This window comes from Sesamum indicum, linkage group LG12 (assembly GCF_026168435.1).
Source record: "Sesamum indicum cultivar Baizhima isolate 11 linkage group LG12, ASM2616843v1, whole genome shotgun sequence".
Lineage (NCBI taxonomy): Eukaryota > Viridiplantae > Streptophyta > Magnoliopsida > Lamiales > Pedaliaceae > Sesamum > Sesamum indicum.
Window position 1 is genome coordinate 16804453 of NC_142668.1, and position 26872 is coordinate 16831324.

The 26872-nt window shown below is 34.5% G+C and overlaps 4 protein-coding genes and 1 long non-coding RNA gene across 10 annotated transcripts; 1 reads left to right on the forward strand and 4 right to left on the reverse strand.

The window, feature by feature from the left end:
• Positions 1–1735: 1735 nt before the first annotated feature.
• Positions 1736–5163, reverse strand: HB-3 (homeobox-3). Of its 3 annotated transcripts, XM_011098076.3 has the most exons (6): positions 4785–5163; positions 4397–4445; positions 4145–4288; positions 3130–3897; positions 2332–2576; positions 1736–2049 (listed from the first exon to the last, which is right to left on the reverse strand). In XM_011098076.3, exons 3-6 carry the CDS (start codon positions 4281–4283, stop codon positions 2044–2046), a joined length of 1158 nt encoding a protein of 385 aa, XP_011096378.1. In that variant the 5' UTR covers positions 4284–4288; positions 4397–4445; positions 4785–5163; the 3' UTR covers positions 1736–2043. The 3 variants fall into 3 exon arrangements, with proteins under 3 accessions (XP_011096378.1, XP_011096381.1, XP_011096377.1); XM_011098079.3 differs by lacking the exon at positions 4397–4445; XM_011098075.3 differs by having other exon boundaries at positions 4145–4445.
• Positions 5164–8728: 3565 nt separating this feature from the next.
• On the reverse strand, positions 8729–10497 carry LOC105175592 (rac-like GTP-binding protein RAC13). Its single transcript, XM_011098080.3, has 7 exons — positions 10245–10497; positions 10045–10132; positions 9833–9942; positions 9666–9729; positions 9463–9527; positions 9142–9207; positions 8729–9050 (listed from the first exon to the last, which is right to left on the reverse strand). Exons 1-7 carry the CDS (start codon positions 10341–10343, stop codon positions 8949–8951), a joined length of 594 nt encoding a protein of 197 aa, XP_011096382.1. The 5' UTR covers positions 10344–10497; the 3' UTR covers positions 8729–8948.
• A 2100-nt stretch (positions 10498–12597) lies between these two features.
• LOC105175593 (pathogenesis-related genes transcriptional activator PTI5-like) lies at positions 12598–13026 on the forward strand. The gene has a single exon (XM_011098081.3). The coding sequence runs from the start codon at positions 12598–12600 to the stop codon at positions 13024–13026; it is 429 nt and encodes a 142-aa protein (XP_011096383.2).
• A 1008-nt stretch (positions 13027–14034) lies between these two features.
• Positions 14035–15363, reverse strand: LOC105175644 (ethylene-response factor C3). Its single transcript, XM_011098146.3, has one exon. The coding sequence runs from the start codon at positions 15012–15014 to the stop codon at positions 14196–14198; it is 819 nt and encodes a 272-aa protein (XP_011096448.1). The 5' UTR covers positions 15015–15363; the 3' UTR covers positions 14035–14195.
• A 3274-nt stretch (positions 15364–18637) lies between these two features.
• On the reverse strand, positions 18638–23577 carry LOC105175594 (uncharacterized). Of its 4 annotated transcripts, none has more exons than XR_002288162.2 (4): positions 23236–23577; positions 22853–23140; positions 22246–22309; positions 18638–18837 (listed from the first exon to the last, which is right to left on the reverse strand). It is a non-coding gene; the product is annotated as an uncharacterized LOC105175594 (long non-coding RNA). The 4 variants fall into 4 exon arrangements; XR_016063333.1 differs by having other exon boundaries at positions 22853–23116; positions 23249–23575; XR_002288163.2 differs by having other exon boundaries at positions 22853–23116; positions 23236–23573.
• Between the last annotated feature and the right edge of the window lie 3295 nt (positions 23578–26872).

Sequence of the window (26872 nt, forward strand, 5' to 3'; positions counted from 1 at the left end):
ATATCTGTCTAGACCTATATATGTTTCTTTAATTGATGTTTGAAAACACAAGTCATACATCAAAACAACTTTTTCACAATCTGCTGCTCTCAATGTTGTCCCATTCACCAACTTACCCACCTCGGGAGAATACAAATCCCTTTGTCTCACCTTAAAAGATCGACACCCCCAAACCCCAACCCATGACTCCACCAGACAGACATTCAGTTCGTACCTACACTTGGCGGTAGCAGTTAACAGGAAAATTTTCGAAACTCAAACTCAAGTGGGAGTGGGAGTAGAGGGGATGGATGATGATATGTGATGATGGATGATTCTTGAATATGATTACTATCAATGTGATGTTTCATGCACAACACACACTACTGGTACTCCCCCACTGACGTAGTGAAAAGAAAGAGGAATTTTTGCCAGTTGAAATTGATGTTTCAAAGTCACCCAACCCCCCTCTCCCTCCCCTCAATCAATCACTAGGACTAAAGTGTGTGTGTGTGAAAATACAGTGCTGTCATGACCATTTTGCACGTAATCCTTCTGCACCACTCAACCCCACTTGACCCGTCAACACATGTACATCATTATACAAATCAAATTTACTTCATTAAATGCTGCGGCCTACAAATTACGTATGAAAATTCGTGCTCTAACATATGATTATTGGATAGGTAAATTACAAGACTGGAGTGGGTAGTCTCTGCTCTCTGTTGCAAGAAATTGAAAGGGTGGGAGTGAGATTCTTATTTGGAAATGACAACACACTGCTTGCAGCTCCATCTTCCCTACAGTGGTATTGATGTCGTTGAGGCCATGCTTTGAAACATTCTGCCCTCATCTCCATCCGCAAAGGGAGAGAAATGGCTAAGAAGAAAGAGGAAAGATGGGGAAAACAAGAAACCAGACAAAACAACTCCAACTAAAGCAACAAAAGGAGACACTTTTATTACACCTCCATGCACTTTTATTCAATTCAATCCCCCTAAAACTTGTCCCATTCGGTTTCATTAGGAAAGTGTTGATTGAGTTTATTTAAGAAAACTTTCGATCTTTTATTTTTAAAACTTATAGAAAGTTAGATTTTATCTTATCATAGTTAGTTCTCCAAGCATCTTGACAAATTTTAACATTATATTATAACTCAAAAGATATTAATAATTTGTTATTGATTATGTGATAAAAAAATAAATTGTCAAGATCTTAATTAAAAGGTAAAATATTTTTTTAATCCCATAAAATAAGTTTTTTGATTTCACAATTATGCAGGTGATGCTTTTAATCTCATAAAACTCAAAATTACATTTTTTTTACTCCCGAAAAAAATATGATTTTGGGGTCTTTTCAGTACAATACATTTTAGTTTCAAACAAGGCCATTTTAGTCCTAAAACTACAACGCACGAGACTTTATGGAACTAAAAATACATGATTATAAGTTTTATGGGACTAAAAACGATATATGTTATAGTTGTTTGTATCAAAACAAATCCTATCCTTATTTTATAGGACTAAAAAGTATTTTACATTCATGAACTCCACATATATATATATATGTATATATTCTCTATTCAAAAAGCCTATGCATAAAGCTTCCAAAATTTCATAAGAGTTTGTATAACTGCAGTGTGTATTAATAAATTACAATAATAACCAAATTTTATACATCATTTTGGACATCAAAAGTCATATACGAAAACATTACAATCATTTTAATTGTTAAATCATACTCAACATTAAAATCATGAAAACATGAAGCTAATCAATTCCATTCTCAGATTAAAACAAAATAGATATATAGGATGGAAATTAGTTGAACAACAGTACTGTCTGATGTTACTTTGACTAGACATGAAATAAAAGTAGAGTAGCTACTCCCACAGCACAAGGAAGAAACCATATATATATATAGGCTTCATCTCCTAATTAAAGAAGATGAGTAGTTCTTCATAATATAAAAGGAAATTTAAAAACAGACGCTATAAAACTAGAAAGTAATACTCAGAATTCAGCGGATCCTCCATCGCTTCAACCACCTTCCTCATCAATTCTTCTACATCTGTACGTATCACAAATGTAATTAGTTGACTAATTAATTATCTCACGAACCTGCTGCCAAAAACAAAATTTGATCAAGTAATAAATTTTTCATTTACCCTTTTTAACTTTCTTGTCATGTAAAAAAAGCAAAATAGAACCCATCATAACTAATTAGATAATTTTAATATATTTATCGTATAATTAATATTCTATTGTAAAATAACTAACTCGATATTCGGAAATTAAGCAAATAGGGTAAATGGAATTACGAGCAAAGAGTAAATAGGGTAAATGGAATTACGAGATGAATGGTCCTGATATCATCGGGGGAAGGTGTGAAAGGGCGCAAGAGATAGTAAAAGGCGCCGTGCTGGAGGGGTTGCAGCGTCACTCCCCACTCATTGGTTAGAACTGGCTGCCCGGAGGACTGTATCAGCACTGCATCATCACCAAATGCTTCTCTCACATTGAACGGCCCCACCCGCACCTCAAAGCAAACATCGTTAATGAACACCGTCGATTTTGCGGGACCCTGTTCGCCCAAACCTACACCACCACACATCAGATCAAATCACACCAACTAGTCATATATATGCATCTTTCATCATCTTGCAGTTTTCGTTTGAGAGTGTGTGGGGAAAGAAGTAATGAACATTAAGTCAATCCATGCAGACGTTGTAAGGGACAGGGAACACGAATTGCGGGCCAAAGACAAATCTATCCTTCGTCTATGACATAAATGTCTATAAACATAACGCATCGAATGCTAAAAAGCTTGAGAGAGAGACTGTGAGGATTATTTATATAACTGACTGACTTACATGAATGGACATACTTGCTCATGCGGAAATTTAGAATGAACAGGAATCTTTATTTTCATTCAAGAAAACCACCTCTCATATATATAGGTTCATATACACAAATTGAATGGTCCCAAATCAATTTTCTGTTTAATTGTGAGAAATAATTCCTACATTATTAAAGGGAAAAAAGAACTCAGTGTACGGACAAACCCTACTTCTTGATTTCATAAAAACCCCAAAAAAGATGGATGAACATACTTATAAAATTAGGAGCAGTACGTAGAGTGAGTATTTACCTTGAAGAATCTGATTGTTAGTAGATGGGATTGAAAGACATGGAGGAACAAGGGGTTGAGTAGTGTTTGGTGCAGGAGTTTCGGTGTAACTAAGATTTTGCTGAAGTTTCATCTTCTCATGATCTTCATCCTTCTTTGAAGGGCAATTGCTCATCAGCATCAGTTCATTAAGCAATAAATTCGGGCAGTTGGTTGCACTCTGATCAGGGACATCGGATACATCAGGAAAGCAAAACCCTTGTGCTACAGATGCAGAAGTTGATCCTCCAGGGTTTTGTTGCACTGGGAAAAAGAAGGGTTCGGCCAAGAACTCGTTTGGAGTCTGGAAAAAGGGTTGGTTCACAGAAGCAGTAGGAGAATTCAGTAAATCAACCACAGTGGTTGGGCCAACAGAAAGGCTCTTTTCGTTTGAATTATGCGGAGATGATTTATCAGAAGAGGATGAAGAGGAAGACGGAGCAGTGAGAAAGGCGGTGGAGATATTGGTTGTGATAGGCGGAGATGTGGTGGTTTGTTGAGGCTGAGACTTGGCGTTTTGGAGTTGGCGCTGCTTGTGTTTGCTTCTTGATTTTCTGTTCTGAAACCAGTAGAAAACATTGGCATCTCCCACCTGACCATATTCCTGCAACTGAGCCCTAATCTTTCGTATCTCATCCCTTGGAGGATTCACCATTCCTGAGTTAAAGATGGCTTCAAGTATGCGGATTTGCTCCGGCCGAGGGTTCCATCGTGGTTTCGGCTCAGGAGTTCTCTCTTCACATCCGGTCCCTATTATAAGTGAATCATAATTAAAATGAATTCATTTATATACTATAAAGATTTTGCGTGATTCTTGAAACATTTTTCTGGTCGCCATACAAGATATGATTCATACTAGAGACCATATATAGAAAGTAAAAAAAAACATTCAATTATTCAAGCCAAACCCATATATATATATACTGATTAAAGTTAGAAAAAACTAGTGAAATAATCATACAATTTCGAAATCAGAATGGTGCGAACGTTTGGATACCTGAAGTGTAAGGGGTTCTGTGGCAAGCCCCAGATGAAATTAGAGGGGAGTTAACGTCATGCTGCCATTGGCGAAGGGTGGTGTTGCAGGGTTTGGATTTGAACATGCTTGGCCAGTGTCTGTTTGATGAATTAGCCATGATTGCTGAAATGAAAGTGATGAGAAAGCTTCAAAGTTTTTTAATTAAGCACCCAACCCCAAGAGAAAGGAAATTAGAGGTTCTCTTTGGTACTGATTGAGTGAAACTGCTACCAAAACATCTCCTCTTATAAATAGCCAGCTCTTCCACATCACCTAACTCCTGTTTTCAGTTCATCATCATCATCACCATTAATATATATATATATATGCATATAAATAAATTAAACACTGAGTCGTCTCTCTTCTTTCGGGATATATTTATAATTTTTAAGATAAATATATATAAAAGAAGAAATAAATATGAAAGTATATAGCTAGAGAGCACTTTAATTTATACCAAGCCAACAAGGTGTTAATTTAATTAAGCAAAAAAGGGAATAATTAAAAAAGAGAAAAAGGGATGATCGATGGAGGTACAAGAATCGCCTGCAAAGTGATAAACTAAAAGGGAAAGAGGAGAAATAAATAAAAAGTGAAGAAGGAGAGTACAGCCCCATACCCTTCCTTACAAATATGCATTAAAATGAAGTAGGTAGATAGCTAGCTAGCTAGAATACTTGTTCTCTACTCATGCAGAAGCAAATTCCCCCCGGGATGAGAAGCAAAGAGAACATTGAAAGAATCACATGCCGGGGCTTATATTAGAATCTTCATCAGAGTCCACACACAGAGAGCCCTTAATGCACGAGGGTCATGGGTGCTGCTGCTGCAGACCTCATCACAAACACACACACACACAGGAGAGAGAGAGAGAGAGAGAGAAAGAGATATGGGTTGTACTGTATCAGCTGATGATCAGTTTTTCTCTTTGTTTGAGATTTTATATATATATATATATATATTGTTTGTGTGCAGTTTTCAATGGAGAGGGTTTTTACTTTGGCAGAAGAAAGTGAGAAGATAAATGGAGGAAAAGAGATGAGAAGATTACATGAATATCAAATAATATTATTGTAATACAAAAGAGGTTTTTGCGGGGAATAAATATTATTAAATTAATAAGAGGGTGTTGGAAAGTCAAGATGGTCACGTAGGGTTCTGGGAAGCGGTGGCAGATTAAGGAAGACAGAAACGAGTGCTCTTTGGATTTCTTTTACCCAAATATATAAAAAATAAAATAAAATATTGATATAAAAGTAATTTCCCAAATTTATAAAAATTCTAACCCTAATTAAATTCAACACAATAAGACAAATTATGCATACTTATCATGCTATCACTTATGTATAACTAAAATGAGTATACTTTTCATATGATTAATGGGATTAAAACGATTGATAAAATCATATAATAATTAGATTGCCATAACTAATTAGCAACAGTTAATTATCATAATTAAAAAAATAATCATACCTATTAATTATTAATTATGGTCATGCACGCCATAATATTTGCAACGATTGTGGTCAATAAATATTATTCATCATAATTTTTAATTTATAATTATTAAAATTGTAGCTAATACTCATTTTTTTTACCGAGTTCTTTTACCAAGAATGTGTTTTTTTTTCCTCTTCATTTTCCATTTTATTTTCTGAAAAGACATATATATGCAGTAGTGGTTTTGATTAAGCAATTTATGTCCAAATTAAAGTGCCACGAACCACAATAAGCTAGTAGTTGAAAGAAGACTGAATTAATTCAACCTTGTGTAGTTAATTGAGTGTAGATGTAATTAATTGAGAGGAATATTTAAGTTAAATTATAGAAATAAGAGAAATATATATATTGCATTGAAGTCCAACAAGAAAGAAATGATCATCACCTCAGTGTGGATGCAGTTTTCAAACTATGTATGTTGTTAAGTAAATGAAGTTGGATTTGAATATGATATGTATTAATTGTATATTTGACTGCAGGGACGGAAAGTGCATTGATACACTCCACCACATACAATTATTTGTCAAGGAAAGTTGGAACGGCGTTTTCACCTTCCCATCCCATTTGACGACTGACGTTATCGGTTGGATCTGAATGTGTGTGCGTTTTCTTTTTACTTATAAGCTTTGCAACTCCCCATGCATCATACTCTCAAAGTTAATAAAGATCCATGGACAGTAATTGTTTGGTCTATTTGGTGTCCCTCCCATTCCGACATTCAAATTTACCTTCACTCGTGTCTGCATGCGCTCCCATTTTCTTCATCATTTTTATAGGATAAAATGTAATTTATCTCCTATGTTTGTTGAAATAACAAAAAAAATTATATACAGAAACTTTTTTTAGCAATTTACACCCTTGTATTTTGAAAAAATGAACAACATATTTCTGCAATTTTTACCTATAAAGTAACTCTTATACCCTAAAATGTGAACCATAGATCTTGTTTGCAATATATATCAACAGTTACAATTGAATAAATAAATCAAGGGCCTAAATTTTTTCTTATTTAGATCTAATGCTGCATATTTATATATAAAATCAAGGGCCCACATCTGTTTCAATTAGATCAATAGTATAAATTTATACAAGTTATAAAAATAAATTTATAAGATATAAAAATAAACTTTTACAAGAAAGAAATTATAAATTATATATTAATACATATATACACAATATATATAATAATAATTATAAAAAAAAGTGTGGGGCGGGCGGGGAGGGAGAAGGGGAGGCAGTGGAGGGAGAGGGCGGAAAAGGTGGCAAGGAGGGGCAAGAGATGCGCGCCCGGTGATGAGGGGGAAGAGGGCGGGTATTTTGCATATAATTGGGCAGTTCTTAAATACAGTGATCACGTAATAAAACATTAAATTTGTTATATAATTAACTCAAGTACAATTAAAATTAATATTTTTGGTTAGATTATGATTGGGTGAAAAGGGTTATGGTGGGGTTGGGTGATGAATCTGATATAGGGGTGATGGAAATGGGGGGAAACGCAGAATCATAATCCCCCATCACACACACACACACACACACACACAAGTGTTTGAGTTCCGAGTAGACAGAGGACAGAGGCATGATGGGCTGCTGCTGCTTATATATAGTAGTTGATAGATACTCCCACTTCACTTCAATTTCCCTTTTTCATAACTTGTGATCCAAACTCAAACTCCACTTCATTTATGGTGAGTCGTCTGACTGAGACAGAGTGAGAGAGGGGCTTTTACGTACTTTCCGCCGAGCGCCATTAATTAATTATTAATGCAATCGATATTCTCATATAATTAATTATATATGTCAGCAGCTTTAAACTTCCTCTTTGATTACGTTTTCTTCTTCCCAATTTGTCTGCCCCAAAAATGCATGGATGATGTATGGAATGCATGATGCATCTACTAATTACCTTTACTTTTGTTCTTGGCTATGTATCCTGCAACAAATTAACACATCTTCTATTGCCCCTTCTTGCCTTTCTACTTTTTCTGTTATATCCTGAAATCACATAATTACCATCTGGCCGGATTGCCTTAATTACAAGAGGTGGGGGTGGGGAGTGTTGCGCGGAATGCGGCAACAGGGATGAGTAAATGCAAACGTGGTGTTAGTAAATGCTGGTGAAGTTGAACAGCCCCTGCCTGCCTTAATGCACTAATTTGCATTGCTGCTGCACATGCAATACCAATATTACTAAAACTCCTTCCCTCAACACCTAAATACTCAACTAAATCTGCACTGAAAATTTTGTGATATCACCCTTTTTTTACTTATTTGTTTTAGGAATTGTATGCGGCAGCAGTTGGAATGGTAGCCTCCTCTTTACTCACTTCGATTCTGTATAATAACCACTCCATCTAAAAATTTAAACTGAATTATTTATTTTTAATTAGTTATCGTAACACGTCGTTCTTGTGTGTATATAATAAATAGTTTTTCACATCTCACATATACTACACGCTAAACATTTCTTTGATATGTGATGTAAATGATAACATAATGTAGGTGGTTGATGCATATTTGTAACAGGGAACAACATAAGAAATAAATAAAAGAGGAGCTGGTCATGCATGATCCGCAAAACACGGATACATCCTTTATTACATTCTGAATACAATATATATGAATATATATATATATATATTCTCTGTCCTGGGAAATTGAGGTGTGCATGTTATACGAGAACTTTTATTGACCTCCTGCAACTGGGATCAGATGCTTATCCACACTACCTACACTACAATTATAATTAGGGGTTTCAACTCCAACACAAACCCCAAAATTTTAAGATTTATCTTTTGCAACTAATACTGTTTAATTAATCTTAACCATGTATGTATATGCCCGTATTTGGTAAAACAAATGTTGTAATGATCAGGGTCTTAACAAATATTCCTAGTGAATTAGAATATTTGTACACAACACGTTCCAAAAAATATACCTACATAATAGGATGTCAAACAATTATTCCTCCATTACTTCACTATAAGATGGAATCTAACCTTTTCTATCAACTCAATTAAACATAAGATAATTAATGAGTTTGAATTGTAATTACGATGCAAGTTAATTAATAATAATACTATGTATTATTTTGGGTGCATGATACTTTCTAAGGGAAAATATCGTCACAAAAGGCATCTCCATTACCCTTTTTATACATTACAAGATATTATGGCACCCCAAAAAAGAAATTCTAGGATGAATTTTTAATGTCTGAAAAATGAAATAAGAGAAAATTTTGAGTAGGGAGATGTATGGATGCAAGAATATTAATTGTTGAATTTCAGAGGAAAGTGCATATTCTTCTGGACTTGGACGTCTTTTTCTTCAGTTTTGGGGGTCGCAAAACCACCTTAATTGCAGTATCAAACACAGCTTTCACATTCTGGAAATTAAATTGCATAGAAAAAGAAATCATTAAGGAAATATATACATAGTAATTAAGGGAAAAAAATAAAGGAATATGTGATGATCACCTGTTGAGTTTTGGCACTACATTCAATATAAGCTACTGCACCAATCATTTTCTTCAATTCTTCACCCTGTTTTCAGAATTATATATGGAATTGGATGAAATTATGATGTTTTATGGCTAATTGTTTTACGCAAATCAGGTTTGTACAAACTAAATAATCACAGAGCAGATACATTTTCAGGTTCGACCAAACCCGATCTGGGTTAGAATTTTCTTGTTTATATCATTTCTCAACTGCGGAAGAGAAGAGAAGAGAAGACAGAAACAGCGGAATTGACTAATGTTGAGCCAGAGGGGATGCAGGGGGCATCTATATGTATACCTGGGCAGTAGTTATAGGAAGTGCAGTGGGATGATCACTTAAAAATTGCTTGTCTTCTCTCAAGTCTGTATTGTGAATGCACACCAGGTACAACATAGTTACTACTGCTGGTGTTTGCTTTGAGAGTAATTGAAAATGAAAAACACAGCAATTCTGTGCAGTAAAAACAAAATTAATGTTGCGTGTTAATGATGAAAGATTACCAAGTTTGGTCCCGACCAGGACAATTGGTACATTTGGAGAATAGTGCCTTAACTCGGGCATCCACTGCAATTAACAGAAACAACATTTTTGAGGATGTAAGAGCATTGATTCAAAATAGAGATCGTATATACAAGGGAGAAATAATGTGTATAAGGGAGAAATATACCTTCTTGTATATGTTTTCATAGCTGGCTTTGCTGATTAGAGAAAAGGCTAATAAAAATACATCAGCTCCTCTGTAACTTAGAGGCCGTAATCTGTTGTAGTCTTCTTGCCCTGTATCCATAAATATTTCAGAAAATTGATTAACGCCCTCATTCATATATACATATGCATATCTTACAATAAAAATACAATTCACGGATTGAGACGAATAACCTGCCGTATCCCAGAGGCCAATGTTCACTGTGCTGCCATCCACAACGACGTTGGCGCTGAAGTTATCAAACACGGTCGGAACGTAATCCTGCATGAACCAACATATCACACAAAATTTTATCTATAGTACTATTTGGAAACATGAATACCATCGAATTCATACTAATCATCAGCAAGCGTTTCATGTTATGTATGTATACCGTTGGGAACGTGTTGCTAGTGTACGAAATGAGCATGCATGTCTTCCCTACCGCACCGTCTCCCACCGTCACACACTTAATAAACCTAGCAGTTGTCATTTTCGTTGGGGAAAGTGTTGGTTTAGCATATGCCGATGGTGTATCTTTATATACATCATAGTGTTGTTTTAATGTAAGAGCTTCATGTGTAAGGAAGGATATCAGGGGAATCTTGGGTTTGGCAAATGGGATTTTAGCAACGTAGACAATGATTGGCGTAACAAGAGACTTTGCTTTCCTTCGAATTGAAGGACAGAGAAGAGAATATGGGTTCAAGTTGAATTCAACAGATTAGGTGTAGTGGTGATGGTTTGTTGGGTAGGTGTGGAGGGAAAAGATGATCAAAAGCTGAGGATTGCTTACTCTCTAACTAATGTACTATGATATCTGATTTGGCGCACTGATGACTCAACCTAAGATCTTGAGGTTTATCAATTTAAGAAATGTTGTTGGGCCGAACCGGACAAAGAATTTTTATTCAACCCTATAGAATTAAGAATTTCTTTGATTGGTTAGAAAAAGAATGAACGAGTTCCCCTTTTTTTGTTTAGATTCTCTTGGCCCAATTCCTGGCAACGAAGCTGATACGGTATGAATTAGGATAGACTGTTTTACCTATTTGAGCTAGAAAGGGCTCAACAAAATTAGAGGAAGAAAATGAATTTTCTGTTGAAACTATTCACTGCTCTTTTCATTCATGTCCATAATGTTAAATACAAAACGTAATGAAGGATTCTTGAATAACTGTCGCTATCTGCCCTTAAAAAACAGCCTTATCCTAAAGGTTGGGGTTTGTATTCAGTCTCCTTTTCTTTTGGGCTGTTGGGCTTAAAGTGTTGATGGATTCCTCTATCATTTTGGGCTAGATAATTCAATCCTGAGAGCCTATCAGAAGCCTTTATTTTTATCTTTCTTTGAAAAACTCATATTCCGTGAGATCTCAACAGGCTCTGAAGAATTCCCGAGTCCTTTAATAGTGAGGTGATATGTTCTCCCATCGTCAAAGTGGGGACACGTGAGATCCATATCTTTTCCTTGTTTCCTCAACACACGTTTGAAAGAGGTCCCAATACAGTTAACACAGATTTGTTTGATTTTGACTTTGCTTCTTCTGAAATGCAATCACTACAATCTCCCTCTCTACTCTTTCTTCAGATAAATTAATTTTTGTTAATTTTTTTTTCCCATTTTAAAGATTAATATCTCATCCTAAACAAATATAAAAAACACATTAAAAAAATTAAATATATCACATATTTGGTTTTACCTAATATTTTTACATATTAGATCAATTATCATCTATTACACTTTTATCCCGTTATTTCAGTACGAAGAGCTTACTTGTAAAACATTATAATATCTTATAAACTCCAATATCTTATCTATTTAACATTTTGAATATTTATTCTTGAAATAAAATTTAACATTTTTGAACTCTTAAAAATATTTCAAATAAATTTAGCGAAACAAATTAAAAATCACAAATAATCACGTATGCATTTGAGATGATTGATTGGTGTTTTGCTAGATATGGGGTCCGCCAAAGCTTAGAAGTTAGACCGGGATTACGTAATGTTGCTGGAATTCCAAAACAGGTCATAATTGAGAGGTTTTTCTGTGCAATTTGCAATCATTCTGACGTCAGACAACAAGTAATTACCCACGAGAAGGGACCTGGCTGGAAACACCCACACTGCACTCTCCTTTTGAATTCTTCCTTTTCTTTATTTTATTTTATTACTTAAAGTTTCCATAGATAAGAAATCACTACAGACAAAAGGGCCTCTTTACATTCCATTCCATCGAAATCTTTTTCCCCACTTCAAATTCATCTATTCCAAGTGATTCACATTACATATAAAATATTATATAATTTGATCAATTTTTTATATTTGTTTAAGTGTTGGTCGCATCTTAAATTGTCCGACAATCCCAATATTTATTGTCAGGTATTCTTGAAAATTCATCTGCGGGTGTTTCATTTTCTATGTATTGACCAAAAATTATTTGGACCTAATAATTAATAAGATTTGTTAGACCAATAAAAGAGCAATTTGAATTGTAATAGCATCAAAGAATAATCAATCTCCCCCACCCCCACGTTCATCTCCTTTTCGTCTTTCCTTAGTTTTCCACCAAGTCAAAGTTCTTGAAACAACCCTCTTACAACACAGCAATAACCCAAAACCTCCTCATATACCCCAACTCCAACGCACTTGTCCCTTGGGTTCAGCTAGGAATTAGACACAAGTCTTGATTGTGAGTATGGCTTTATCATGCGGTCAGGGCGATCAGGTTCTGCCTCTAAATGAGAATGATTCTCAAGAAATCGTATTACACCAACTCCTCAACGAGGCCTGATGCCTTAAACACTTCTTCGCATCAGATCAGGAGTCAGAGTTTTAACCTCCGCCCGTCTCATTCCGTCACAAAGAAGAACTACAGAGGCGTGAGGCGGCGGCCCTGGGGGAAGTTCGCAGCCGAGATTCGGGACTCCAACCGGCAGGGGGCAAGAATATGGCTGGGGACATTCGAAACAGCCGAAGAAGCTGCTTTGGCTTACGATAAGGCGGCATTTAGAATGCGAGGCACAAAGGCTCTCCTCAATTTCCCTCCTGAAATCGTGGCTGCTGCTGCTTCTTCATCGAGCACTCCAACACTTGATCGCGATCAAAAACATTTGGATAATTCTAGAAACTGTTTGTCTGATGATGCAAGTAGTGTGTCAAGTGAGATGGTTTGAGACATATAAGGGTTGGGGTTGAATCGTAATTTCTTCTAGTTTTGGGTGTACTTAATTGTATGCTTGCGGGTGCTCCCCTCTGTGTTTGCGTATTGCAGGTACTCCCAAGCAAAAATGCCTTACGATAATCGTTTGCTTTTTTATTACTGCACTTAATTTGTTCAGTGCTTTTTTATCTTCACCGTCATTTCCTACATAGTATTCAAGAATCTCGATTGTGTGTGCAACTAGTGATCGCGTAAAATTGGAGATTTAAGGTTGTATTAGCCCAAGGATCATATTCATATGAAGTGGGACCTGTAAAACGGGTATTGAAACATTGCCATTTTTCAGTTTGGAGCCATAAACTGTGGGATCAACTGGTGAGTGAATTATACAAATTATCATGCTTCAATGCAAAATCGAAGTTCAAATTTGTGCAAGATAGGAAACGGACAGAAGGTTTGCTCTGTCAAAAATGATATTGACGTGGCACTATCATCAGGTAATGTTCGGCCACCTTATTCACAAGTCTCAGATGACGAACCTTGTTCAGCTTCTCTTCTCATTACAATGCTTAGAAATCTAGGAGAAATTAGCAAGTTCTTTAATTCATGACTCAACCCGAATGTTGGATCATTAAAAGAACAGGTGCACGTGCTTTGACATAAGTCATTTAGGTGTGGCAGTGGGTGTAAATCTCACGCATAAAACATGTATGGTGTTACGCAAGATTTTCATGACCTTTGTTTGATAAACATCAGCAGATCGGATGGGTTTAAATCAAAATCGAAATTGAAGGACGTAAAATGCCAGAAATGTAGATGATATATAAGACTTTTACGTACACGGACTTCATGCCCCGCGACCGGTCTACTTGGAATAGTGTAGCCAATTAATTTTATCACAATTCATATGTACGACTGCGTATGGACGTAATAAAACCATACGTATTTGGTATATCAATGACTACACATGAATTTACCTGAGATTATTGCTGATTATTATCCTAATTATGTAGATAAGTAATAAGTTTTAAATTTGATATTATTGCATCCCAGTCCTTATGACTGGGAAAAAAGAATTCTCATGCTACACCTGAACTACATTAATGAAATAATTATAGAGACTGAATCTGCCAGTGGCATATTGCAAATGGTATATAAGTAGTTAGACGACTACATATTCTATCAGAAAGTGTACAACAAACTCTCTAAATATTCACTGCCAAGATCCTCAAACTCTAAGACATCGTCGTTTCCCCTTGATCTCCTCTGCGCTGGTTCTTCAGCTACAAATGAGTCCTCCTCCACTTGCCCATCCCGTGCTACCCTTTTTCGATGATCAGAAATGATGTTAGGACAGCTTAAATATGTAGCAATAGAACCGACAGGTTGATCAGTAGTGTACTTAGATGACGAAGTCATGTAAATATTGTCGTAACAAGAAATTCCCAATGCCTTAGCCACTTGTTCAAGAGGGAAATTTAGATGTGTCTTGGGGCCTCTAATTCTTAAAGCAGCCTTATCATAAGCCATGGCAGCTTCTTCGGCTGTCTCAAAAGTCCCAAGCCAAATTCTTGCTCCTTTTCTTGTAGAGTCCCTTATTTCTGCTGCATACTTACCCCATGGCCGCCTTCTTACACCCCTGTAGTGCTTTATGACCTTTTTCTCAGCTTTTGATGTATCATCAGCATCTTTAATTGAATCCTTGGACATGTTTTCTGATCCGACAATATTCTCCATGCTGTTGTTTGAAGGAATGATGGTTCCATCAAGAAGCTGTTCCCACATCTCGGCTCCCATGGATATCCATCGGCCTAAACTAGGCAACCTCTCTAAAATTTCCATCGGTTCATCTCTGTCAAGGCTTGGCAACCCTTCCCACGATTTAGACGATTCAAACGTACCCTGCTTTGTAAAATTAGCGTCGTTCTTGGAAATGAAATTCGCCCACACGTTCTCAAGAATTGCTTCTGATGACATGCTATGCTGCCTCTCAACAGCCATGATGACTCACTCCCGTATACAATTTTGAAGTCGACGAACGCTACCATGGATTAGGCAAAGCAGCATTTATCAGCTCTATATATCGGGTATAACAGCTAAGGACAGGCCTAATTAATTATCAACGACAACCATGTAAGAAACTTGTGTTGCAAACCATGAGTAGCGAACTTCAAGGATGATACTCGGGATGATATGGAAGAATTTGTATTTTAATGATCCAATGTTGAACATTCGATGTATACTAATCATTTAGGATGATTGTCTGATGAAGCAGCAATGACGATAGTGTATTTTAATATGGGAAAGTTCTATGCCGAAATTTGACAATGCCGCTATAAATCAGAAAAGCTAGCTAGCAAGAAGGGCGACGTGCTGAAGGAAGTCATAGATGTTGATTTTCTTTTTTTTTTTTAATATGAAGTAGCTAGCTAGCAAATAACTGGAAGCAATTCCTTGATCAAAGTTGCTGATTTATCAAGATTTATAACTTGTGTACAATGCAAAAAGTGGGATATTGGGACAAAAATGAAAAGTCAATTCCGTAGATAATATAGTTTAGAATTGCTCAAGTTCTATTTCGGGATTAAAATTACGTACATTTAAATCCCCTTAAAAAATAAAAAGTCATACTTTTTTGCGTAAAGTTCTGAAATTATACTTACACTCACTTCGAAAATATTTCTCAATTTAAGCCCAATCCCCTTCCGTTAGAATTTTGATAACTAAAAACTGACAATAAAAAGTTAAAAAAAATTAATTTTATCTCTCATTTAATATTCTCAAGTATATTTTTTATATTCATAAACAGATATATGTAATAAATGGAGTGAAGTTAACATCATTATATTTTTCGCTTTATAAATACAAAATTATTATATAAAATGTAAATGAGAGATACAATTAAACTTATATAGCTTTTAGCTAATATTAGTATTTTTCGTCAAAATCCTAACAAAAGGAGACCAGGTGTAAACAATAAATTTTTTAAGAGGATGTAAGTGTAATTTTATTTTTTTTTAATAAAAAAGTTTAATTATATATTTTTAAAGAGGGTTTAAGTGTAATTAACCCCAAAAGTCTTGGTACTATGGTGTGAAAACTTGATAGGTTTAGTGATTCCTAAGCATGGCATTACTTCAAGTTGAAGCTTTATAAAGTTGGACGGGGAGATTAAACAAAACTCGAAATTTTTTAATTCGAATTGGGTTCTATCAAATTTAAGCAATTACACATACAACGAGTATGTTCTATTTTGGGATTAAATCTTTTCCGCATCACTTTGACAAATGTTATTATATTTGGCATATGATTTTATTTTTTATTATTTGGTTGAATTTAAAATAATTAAATATACGATTTTCATACACATAAAGTTATAGAACACGAGAATAATCTATATTATTTTAAATTAATCAAAAGTTCAAGACATATCGATAATATGAAAGGATGTAAAATTCTTAAAAAATATGATTGTTTAATGTGATTAGATTTAATTTGAGTAAAAAAATTTTAATAAAAACCACAGGCATATACAGCTTAACCCTGAAACAAAACATGAAGTTAATTAGTGTGATTAATGCGGCAATTAGGGAAAAGTTAAATGATTAATGCAAGAAGTGGTGGGGGTCAAAACAACTGGATATGAGAATTTGGTGTTGACGGCTAAAAGTTTTGTGGCTTCCCCTTAATTTGGGTTTACAAATCACATCACTTGATGCAAGTAAAAAAGTTGCTTATTTCAGCAAGCTCAACTTGAGATTTGGGCTAGCAACGTAGGTGTATTTATAGGAGCTTCCACCAACTGTTGGGAGGCGTCATATGTACACGTGACTCAAGAGACATGGTTGTTCTTTCTTTTGACCCGATCCCCCATCTTTTGCATGTTACCTCATTTGGGATGGGCATTCTCCTTCAGAGATAAGGCCAATCTCCCAGCGCATATAAGCATCCCGCATTTCCGGCGGGTTAATTGGGCAGCAAATTCTATTGAAGTTCCTTAGTCATTTGGAGTCTAAACAGCGGACTTGTCATATACTAAGATGCTCCGTCCTAGCTCTTATCAAGTGGAGACTAGGCTTATCGAGCACAAGTGGATTGCCACACGGGCAGGTATTCAGGCCTTCTAAGCTTATTCACACTTCTAAAACGTGCTCCTTAATCTCCGGTCAACCCAAGAGCTTGCGCTTTTGGCCTTCTCCTTACCTTGAGGCCTTCTTGCCCTTTGGCCGTGCATGCTTGTTGCTTTTTAGGAGCATCAATGTGATTCAAAATATTGCTCAAAAATAGTTTACTATCAAAATAGTTTTTTATCAATTACAATAAAATATCAACTAATAACTATTTATATTTAGGGTGCGTGTAAGAATTATAAAATAATAATCTTACCTCTGACAAAAATGTTGGATCCAAGGTCGTTGAACTTGGATGTGATTTTAGGACAAACTTTACAATCCAACACACTAGGCCTAAATTTAATGTATGAGTTTGATTAAAGAGAGTTGTGATTGCCAAACTCAAAAATAGGATATAAATGACTATCTTGCCCTTCCCACCATTTCTCTTACTTGAACCATCATTGAATTCCAACTGTATGGATTGATAATTCGCCATTCACATTCTTTTATTCTATTCACCCCTATGTACCTACTCACCATCATTTTAATTTACTCAAACAACCTCTTGTGATGCACGAATGTATTTCTATTCCGTCTTTATATCTTGCTAAATTCTTTCCATAATTTCAGTACAAACTTCCCTCTCCCGTTCCATTTAACTTAGCTCGCCTACCACAAATACAACTTGCCGGCCTGGCCCGACACCTATGACCTATAAATAACCGTCTATACTCCCCCATTTTTCCCATTTCCATTCTCAGAACAATACAGAAACTAGGATCAACTTCAAATTTACATAATGGCTCTCTCTACAAGAATTAATAGTAGTAGTCTCTCTCTACAAGAATTAATAGTAGTAGTTTTAGTTTAAGCGTTTTACTGATTATTTCTCTGTACTTGCTTGCATTCGAGGTAAAAATGCGGCGGCTTGGTTTGGCAACTTGTGGGTGAAGGAATGGAATCATACTCCGATGGCTATGAAATTGATTTGTTTCAGACTGCATCAACAAGCTCTGTTATAAGCCAACAGTCACGACAAATGACAACCCTCGAGCACAAGATGAGCAGACCGCGAATGGTGCTTTCAGCTATGTCCTTCATTTTTCTTTTCCTTTACCAATTCAAAAGCAAAAGAACTTGGCGAAGTCGACTTGATTAATCGATGTTTACTTTGGTATCTCCAAAGGAAAAAGTGAAGATTATATTATTTATTTGATATATAAAATCCCACGTTTAATGTTAATTAAAAGGGAGCTATAATTATTTTTTCTTATTTAGTAGTATTGTTTCAATTACTTTGTTCTTCATATCAAAAGATTGGTACTTGTGGTGCGAAATATAAAAAGCATTATTCATCAAAGAAAAAAGAAAGTGTTCTGATTTTGTTCATGATGAGTTAAAAGATTATGTTTTTAGGACTTTTGAATTTAATGTTTGATTATCAGCATTTGAGGTACGACGAGTTGGATTGCGAATGCTTAATTATGATTTATGAAATCAGGCAACATCTCTTGGAAGAAAATTTTCATTTCATTTTACAACAAACTATACAAATTTACAGAGAAGGCCAAAGCTCCCTTAAACAAAGTAGTCTAATTTACAACAATGTATCTTAACATTAGATAGCTGCATACGTCCTTCAAACGTCTCACGGAATGAAAAATTCTTCTCTTGCGTTGAGACATCTTCATCTTCAATTTAACGTCAGCCTGAAAAAGACAAAAGGAAAAGAATGAGAAACATGCAACCAGTCTATACTCGTCAATTAGAGGTTGATGGACTCTGAGTCTGTCATTGATTTGCCATGTGTGCTTACTTAAATAACCTCGTCCTCCTAAGAGTTGTGTGGGACATCTAAGGTTTATGTAAGAAATTTAAACACTCCACTAAACACACCGGCTAAGATAATGTACTTTAACATCATTTAGAACCAAATGGCAAACTACATATCGATCCATTTCTCTCTCTCCCTCTTCTTCTATCTTAAAAAGTATCCTATGTTCCTATGCGTTCCCTCTTTGTTAACTTCTCCCATGTCTGAAAATCCAAAAAGTTGGAAAACCATTGTCTTCTCTTTTTGTGCACTTCAAAACCAAAAATCTACTATAATTTCTATAAAAGCTCCACGTTCTCACTATTTTAATTTGAAAAGAACAAGTACATAAATTTTTTTAAGCCACCAAAAATACGTTGGATGCAAAATAGTTAAAAATGCCTAAATTGGAGAACAATTATCCACCTTTCCGCAGATTTATTCCCAATTTATTCATTGAGTTGGGTTTTGTTTTAAGGTTTGCTTTTTAGAACTTTTCAATGTCATATATCTAAAATTTTGTACAAATTTTGCAGACCACCATATTTTGTCATGTTATTCACATCCGACTTTTGTAAGTGTATCATAGTAAAATTTGTCGGAAAATCATTATTATACAAAACACAACTTAGTTTATTTGTGAACTTCATTAATAAAACATCAAATGCCAAAATATTGACGGTTGTCTACATGCCAATTTGATTAATTTATTTCTTGAATACATGTGCATTTGAATTGATAAATATCATAATTAAGACACACCTTTTTAAAAATGCTCTCGAAAACTTAAAAAAACATTTAAATCAATCATCAAAACACGTGGAATTCATCAACTTATAGGGAAAAAGGTCCGGTGAAGTGCTTTTCTGAAATTATAAAAACTATTTTGTTGAAAATTCTAAAAACCATTTTGTTATCAAAACAAAAATGAATTGGGCTTTTTTAGGAGTTCTGAAGCATTTATCTAAAAACATTCATCATAGGCTACTATCTGGATAAAAAAAAAAATTGTGCACCACAAGCTGATTTGAGAAGAAAATAGTTGAAAAGAATATTAATTTACAAGCAACTCAATGCATGTGCAAGTGAAAAACTTGTTGAATTAGAAGAGAAATAAAAAAGTGAAATACTTGTGGTAGGCACATGTTTTAGAAATGAAGGCATTTGATAAGAAAAACAAATTTGTTAATAAGTTCCTAAAAAAACAAAATCATAGTATTTCTCAGGTTTAAGATTATTTATTTGCCAAATCTGTGTGTTCCGAGAAAATCATTCCTCAAATTTGCGAATTATATAATATTGAAGAAAGAGTTATCAAATCCAATTAAAAGAAAATAAAAGTGGCATGTGGATGACCGTCCTATATTTTGGCATAATGTTCCATTATCAAAGTTCACAAATAAATAGTTTATGATTGTATAGTAAAGAATTTCTAATAAATTTTTCTACGATACACCTGCAAAAGTAAAGATGTCAAGATGACAACATGATTTTCTGCACATCCATACAAAATGATAAATAAACAACATAAAAAAATTCTAAAGCAAGCCCACGAATAGAACCCCACAAAATGAATAAACCAAAGTAAATCTTCAAAAAGAATGAAGTTTTGTTCTTCATATTGGCATTCAACACTACACATGCATCCTTCGGATTCCTAGCAACAAAAAAAATCCATATTCCTATTTCTTACAAATTACAATAGTGATAACAAGGGCATTCCACAGAAATAACAGCAGGGCTTTAGTTTTTGAAGTTTACAAATTGTAAACACAATGAATTCAACACTTTTTGATTTTCAAATGTGGGGGAAGAATCGACAGAGTAGAGTGGAAAGGAACATGGATCACTTTTCAGATAGAAAAACAAATCGAGAGGAAACTATTGATACGGCGGTTGCCATTAGGCTCTAAATGTTGTCAAAATGCATTATAATAGCAGCCAATGTGTGTTTTAGTTGAGTGCTTAAATTTTCTACTTAACCCTTTTGAATTCCACACAATTCATAAGAATTTGAGATTACTTTAGTTTGCACAAAATTGACAAACCAAAATCAGGCTCAGGCCCTCAATCTTCCAATAAACGAATATAGATCACCTACACTAATAAAATAATTTGATACCATAAGTGCTTGTTATCTATATATCAAAATAAAATAGCTGTTATACATAGAACTGAAAAATGATTTCTCAAGTAAATTGATACCATTTTATAATTATATGCTATATGTGTTATGGGCAAACAAAATCAGATATTGCCTCCATATCCTATAATATGGATTAAGACATAATTGTAAAAGAAACTAAGATATTAGAAAAGAACATAGATAATCATTGGGTGCGACTTAACCTTAGCTCATAGAATACTCCAATTAAAGGGCATAACCAATATAGCAATGATACTTCATAAAAAAGAAACTTTCTAGATCCAGGGGCATAAGAAACATAGCAAAAATAGTTTATAACCAAGAAAGTTTTCTAGGTGCAGACATAAGTAAGCAACAGCGAAAATACTTCATATTCAAGAAATCTTTCCCAAATGCGCTTAAGAAAGAATACTGCTGATCCATTCGCAAGCTTCTAATGATTTAAAAAGGTTATTATACTCTAGCTAAAGTAGAAGTAAAAGAGAGTGGCTAGATGGCACTTACATTACAGTGAAACCACAATATATATATATATATACACACACACATATATTAAGATAGGAGAAGTCGAATCTGGTTGGTAATATGGATAATAGTAGGAAAAGAAAAGGTTACTTATGGCTCCAAAAATGGACCCGGAGTCACTAATCAAAGTCAAGATATCACAACATGAGTTCCCCATTAACTTCAAACAGTAGTCTCACTCTAGATTGTGTTAGACCATCAACATGGTATAACCAACAACATCAGTATGTATATTTGCTTGTAACAGGTGATTTATACACAACAAAGCCAAATTAATTAGAACTAAAGTGCATACGAACCAAGGACAACTAGTTCAAATAATTTGAGAAAATACCACTAAGCACTAACAGAAAAAAAAAATCACTGTACCATTATAATCACAGAGGTAAATATAGAACTATTAAGAACTTAATTGACACACAAAGGTAGATATGCAACTAGTATACATAAAACAGACATATTTTGCTGAAACTTAACTTTATTTCCTATCCCAATCCAGGGGGATCGGAAAATCAAGCCAACCCATACCATCAATTTCAATAAAAAGCAACAGTCGAGTATTATGAATTCAGGTGAATATGCTTAGCATTAAGAATAAGAGAAAAATATATTTAAGATAAGAATATTAGTAACCTTGGTATACAATGAAAGCAGTCATCATCTTCATGCAGAACTCCAAGATAAGAGGTGTTGAAAACTACAAAAATGACAAAAACTATTGAAGTTACACAAACAAATAACAATGAAACGACGTCCAGAAATTATATCTCATACCAAATTGGATGAACTATGTAAACCATAACCAGTAAGCAGAACATCGCAGTAGAGAAAGAAGAAGATCAGTACTTGACTTGTTCTCTGTTTTTGAATATAGTACCAAATTGGATGAACTATGTAAACCATAACCAGTAAGCAGAGAATCGCAGTAGAGAAAGAAGAAGATCAGTACCTGACTTGCTCTCTGTTTTTGAATATAGTGACAAAAACGTGGTGCTGTGAAGTGCATTTTTGTTTTCCGTTTCTTTTAGTAGTTTAGAAATTTGTTAGTTAAGTTAGTCGGGGTTTGGCTTTATATATTTTTCACTCTGTTCTTCTTCGTAGTTGTAACAGTTTTGAATTTGCTGCAATGCATCTTTCTTTTCCTTGCTTTACTTTCAAGTTCTTGATTTGTAACAAAATGCCTCATAAACATGCAGAAGAAAAATTCGAAAATCTTGGAAGGAAAATTAGGAACACAAACCTCCAGAAGATAGCCCACAACAATCTTGTCGGCAAAAGCACTACCTTTTGGATTTTCCAAGATTCAAGGTGTCCTCAATAGAAAAAAGAAAAAAGAACAAGAAAGGGAAAAAGAATCGGTTAACTCCTCAAGCAAACATGAGAAAAAGAACAATGCAAGAAAGAACAAAAGAAACGGGTACCTCATCATACCAAGAAATCATGGGACAAAAAGAGTTCATATGTTGAGTAATCAAATTGTACTGCTCCGAGATTCACTTGTTCCCTATACTATATCAAGAACCAAAGCCTAATTCAAGAAAATTGAAAACAAGAAATTGGGTAGAAATACAAGACCTCTTTAAACTCCAAGAAGTGAGGAATATAAGAAATGCAAAGTCTAACCCCTTGGACACACTTGAGAATTTCACTGCCTTTCTTCTATTCCTTGAAAATCTTGGCGATTTTCGATTGAATTCTTCTTCCATGGACAGAGACTACGTGGAGAGGGAAAGAAGAAAGGGAAGAACAAATAGAGAGTGGAAGAAGAGACTCTGGTTATTAATCCCTCGTACGCGCTTCTTTTTATATGTACTACAAAAAAAAAAGTGATGCTACAAAGGCGCGACTTCTGCAGAAGCTTCCTTTTTTTGTAAACGCGACTCCAATATAAAAGAAATCCTCCAGACAGCTCATTCTCAAAGAATAGCCAAAGAAGAAGAAAAAGGAAGAAACCATATCTGAGCGCGACAAGTCATTGGCTGCTCCGATGATTTTCATTCTCCTATTTTCTTTCCACTTTACATGGAATGTTTCTTTCTTTTTCTTTTTTGCATTATTGCTTGTGTTTTCGTTGCTTTATATTCTCTGAGTGCTTTATGTACAAATATTTTTAATTTTCAATGATTTCTTTTTTGTATTGTTACATGTAAAAAGAAATGAGTGATGTGGATAATCAATTGCGAGTAAAAATTAAGCAAGGAGGCTAGTTCTTTGTTGCAGTAAGTGGTATCTTTATGAGTATTCAAATTTTCTTTTTTCTTTCGAGTTATGGATCAGATAGAAATATCACAGTTGGATTTAGAAATAAAAAACAATTAAAGCCATGTTGGAACAAATAAAATATAATAGTTAGAGACATTATTCACAATAAGAAATTTAAGTAATAAACTTACAATGAGAATTGTATCATAACAATTTTCAATCCAAAGGCAAATTCCACCAGCGAGGGCGATCTCCATCGCCCATCACTACAATGGTGAAATATAATATTTTTATATTTTTATAATAATTATAATATTTTTATTTTTATTACAAACAATTTTATTTTTATAAAATTTAATCATTTATATAATATAATTCATCCAATATATCATCCAACTCATTTTCTAAAGCAATGTAGAACTAAAAAAACCACAAAAAATATTCAAATGGCATGCCATGTCATTTTTTCGGTTAAAGGTCAAAATTTCGGCCACCGAGGGACTAAATTTCATCAATTTTGAAAATGGACTTACAAAAAATTGGACATAATTTATCAGACTAAAATCAATATTGAGCATATTTAAAAACTAAAAAAGTAATTTTTTCTATATGAAATTTTAATTTTATATATTATAAGTATATTTTAATTGGCCTAGATTGACCAGGAGGGGCATTTTAGTTATTATTTCTAAAAAAAATAGGCTCTGGTTCACTAGAGGGTGGTGTGAGTCATTATTCATAATATAGGGATGATACTAAATTTTTTTTATAGAGAGATTTATGATATTTTTCCATATTACATGGGGTCAAAAAATAAATTTAACTCATTATCTATCTATCTATCTATTATTATTATTATTATCTATCAATTTTAATCAAATGCTAATTTTTTAAAAAAAATTTGTTCCAATATATATGCCCCCAACGCCATACATATATATAATGTATTTATCAATATTATTTATCTTAAATTCATAATTTGAATATGATCTCTTTAATTTTAGCTCAACACCTAATATTTCAAAATGTAATTAGTTTGTTGTCTTATTTATCAATAAAAACTTATGCACCAAAAGACTACAGGCCCAAGAGATTCAAAGCCGAGGAATGCTTAGAAACCCAAGTTGCTGATCCACGGTCAACAAGGAAGAAAACCTACCTAGGGGCAGGCCAGAGTCCAAACATAAAGCGGTCAGGTCATCCCTATGGGGAAATTGTTAGTATAGGTGATAAAAAAAGTCAGTGGATTAATTGTCTGTAATCTATTGTAGGCCATCTAGTTCAATGTAATGATAAATATTATGAATATAGTTTATTTTTAGATCATTTTCATGTTATGTTTATATATCATTACAGTACTTTACAAAAGAAGTCGACAAAACAAATATTGCAGGTGAGCCTTCCATTTATCACGAGCATCCTCCTGCGGCTACGGGACGACTTAATCGAGGGGATCTTGTGGCAAATTCACCATGACTTTCTCGACGAGGGGTAAAGGGATCTCCACACCTAGCATGCCTTCCAGATGAGCTTGAAGGATCTTTTCCATCTGTTCCAAACTGCAATCGGTCATCTGCCGGAGCCTGTCTAGTGGGATGGACAACAATCTCCCAGAAGAGGTGCTGGTGTGAGTAGGGTCCACAGAATCAGTGGGATATGGTGTGCCTTTGCCTCTACGTGCTTGGGGCATTAGTGAAGCCCCAACGACCACCTGGACAACCTGGGGATCTCCTCCCTAAGAATTGACCACTTTTTGCTTCTCAACCCCACTGTTACATGCGTCTATAATTCTGACATTTTAGTTTTATGACAAATGGCATCACTTGATGCAAGCAAAAAATTGCTCATTTCAGCAAGTTCAACTTGAGATTTGGGCTAGCAATGTAGGAGGTGTATTTATAGGAGCTTTCACCAACTGTTGGGAGATGTCATATGTACTTGCTAGACAAGGTGTGTAACTGTAATTCATCAAATTTTAAAAAATGAAGAAATAATTATTCCTAATAATTAATATAATAGGTATTTAAGGCCTCAATGTTTGATAATTGGACTAAAACTCTTTAGTTGTAATTAGGCATTCGAGGAAGAGGAATGGCAGTACCAAGTCCTGTTGATTAACCAGGAAAGGACTACGTCCTTAATAAATTATATGCTGAGATGAGAAGTTACTACATTTTATGCATATTTACCTAACTCCCTTTATTTCTTTAACTTCCTGTACGTTTGCTGGGCTCACCTAATTATGATTTTCAAATTGCGACAACTCTCCGTCCTACCTTTAATTATTCGGAAAATTTCTAATTCAAAATGGGTTTAGTTAAATTTAAATAAATTATATGATAAGTGTAATATACTTATTGTGTGGTTAATATACTGTTTAGAAAAAAACCATCTTTATCTTATAATTGATTTGGTTCAATCGAACTTGATTAATATTTAAATTACCACTCCATTATATATTTGCTTGATTTATTATGACAACGTATTGATATTGTTATTGTTGTCAATGGCAATTGTATATGTATAGATATGTGTATTGACAAATTCTGAGGAGAATGATGTGTGTGAACACTCGACACAGCATGTGTATATGTTTGTCCTTCATATGAATAAATACATTCGTAAATGCAATTCACTTACATTGTTGGAAATAACAATAATTGACGTTGGGGCGTTCCTCTATCTCTAATTACCTTTGATTTATGATTTGGAAGAATGTCGGTGGCAAAAACCATCTCATGTCGTTGTCTGTCACGATGATAAGAGTATGGCATATGCATGCAACAGAGGCATTCATTTGTAGAGAAGAGAAGTAGGTAAATTAAGTCGGACACGCGGTGATTCCGATGACGAGGTTTGGATGGATGGATGGATGGATGGATGTATGCGTAACGAATGAAAGGATGGTATACTTAATTTGCCACGTACACAAACAAATTGAACTCTAGCTATACAGTGCTTGCTAGCCAATGAAATGCCAACTCAACCAACTTGTCATCGTCGTCGTGGCTGCATTTCTGCCTTTTAGCCCCCTCATAAATGACATATTCAATAATTT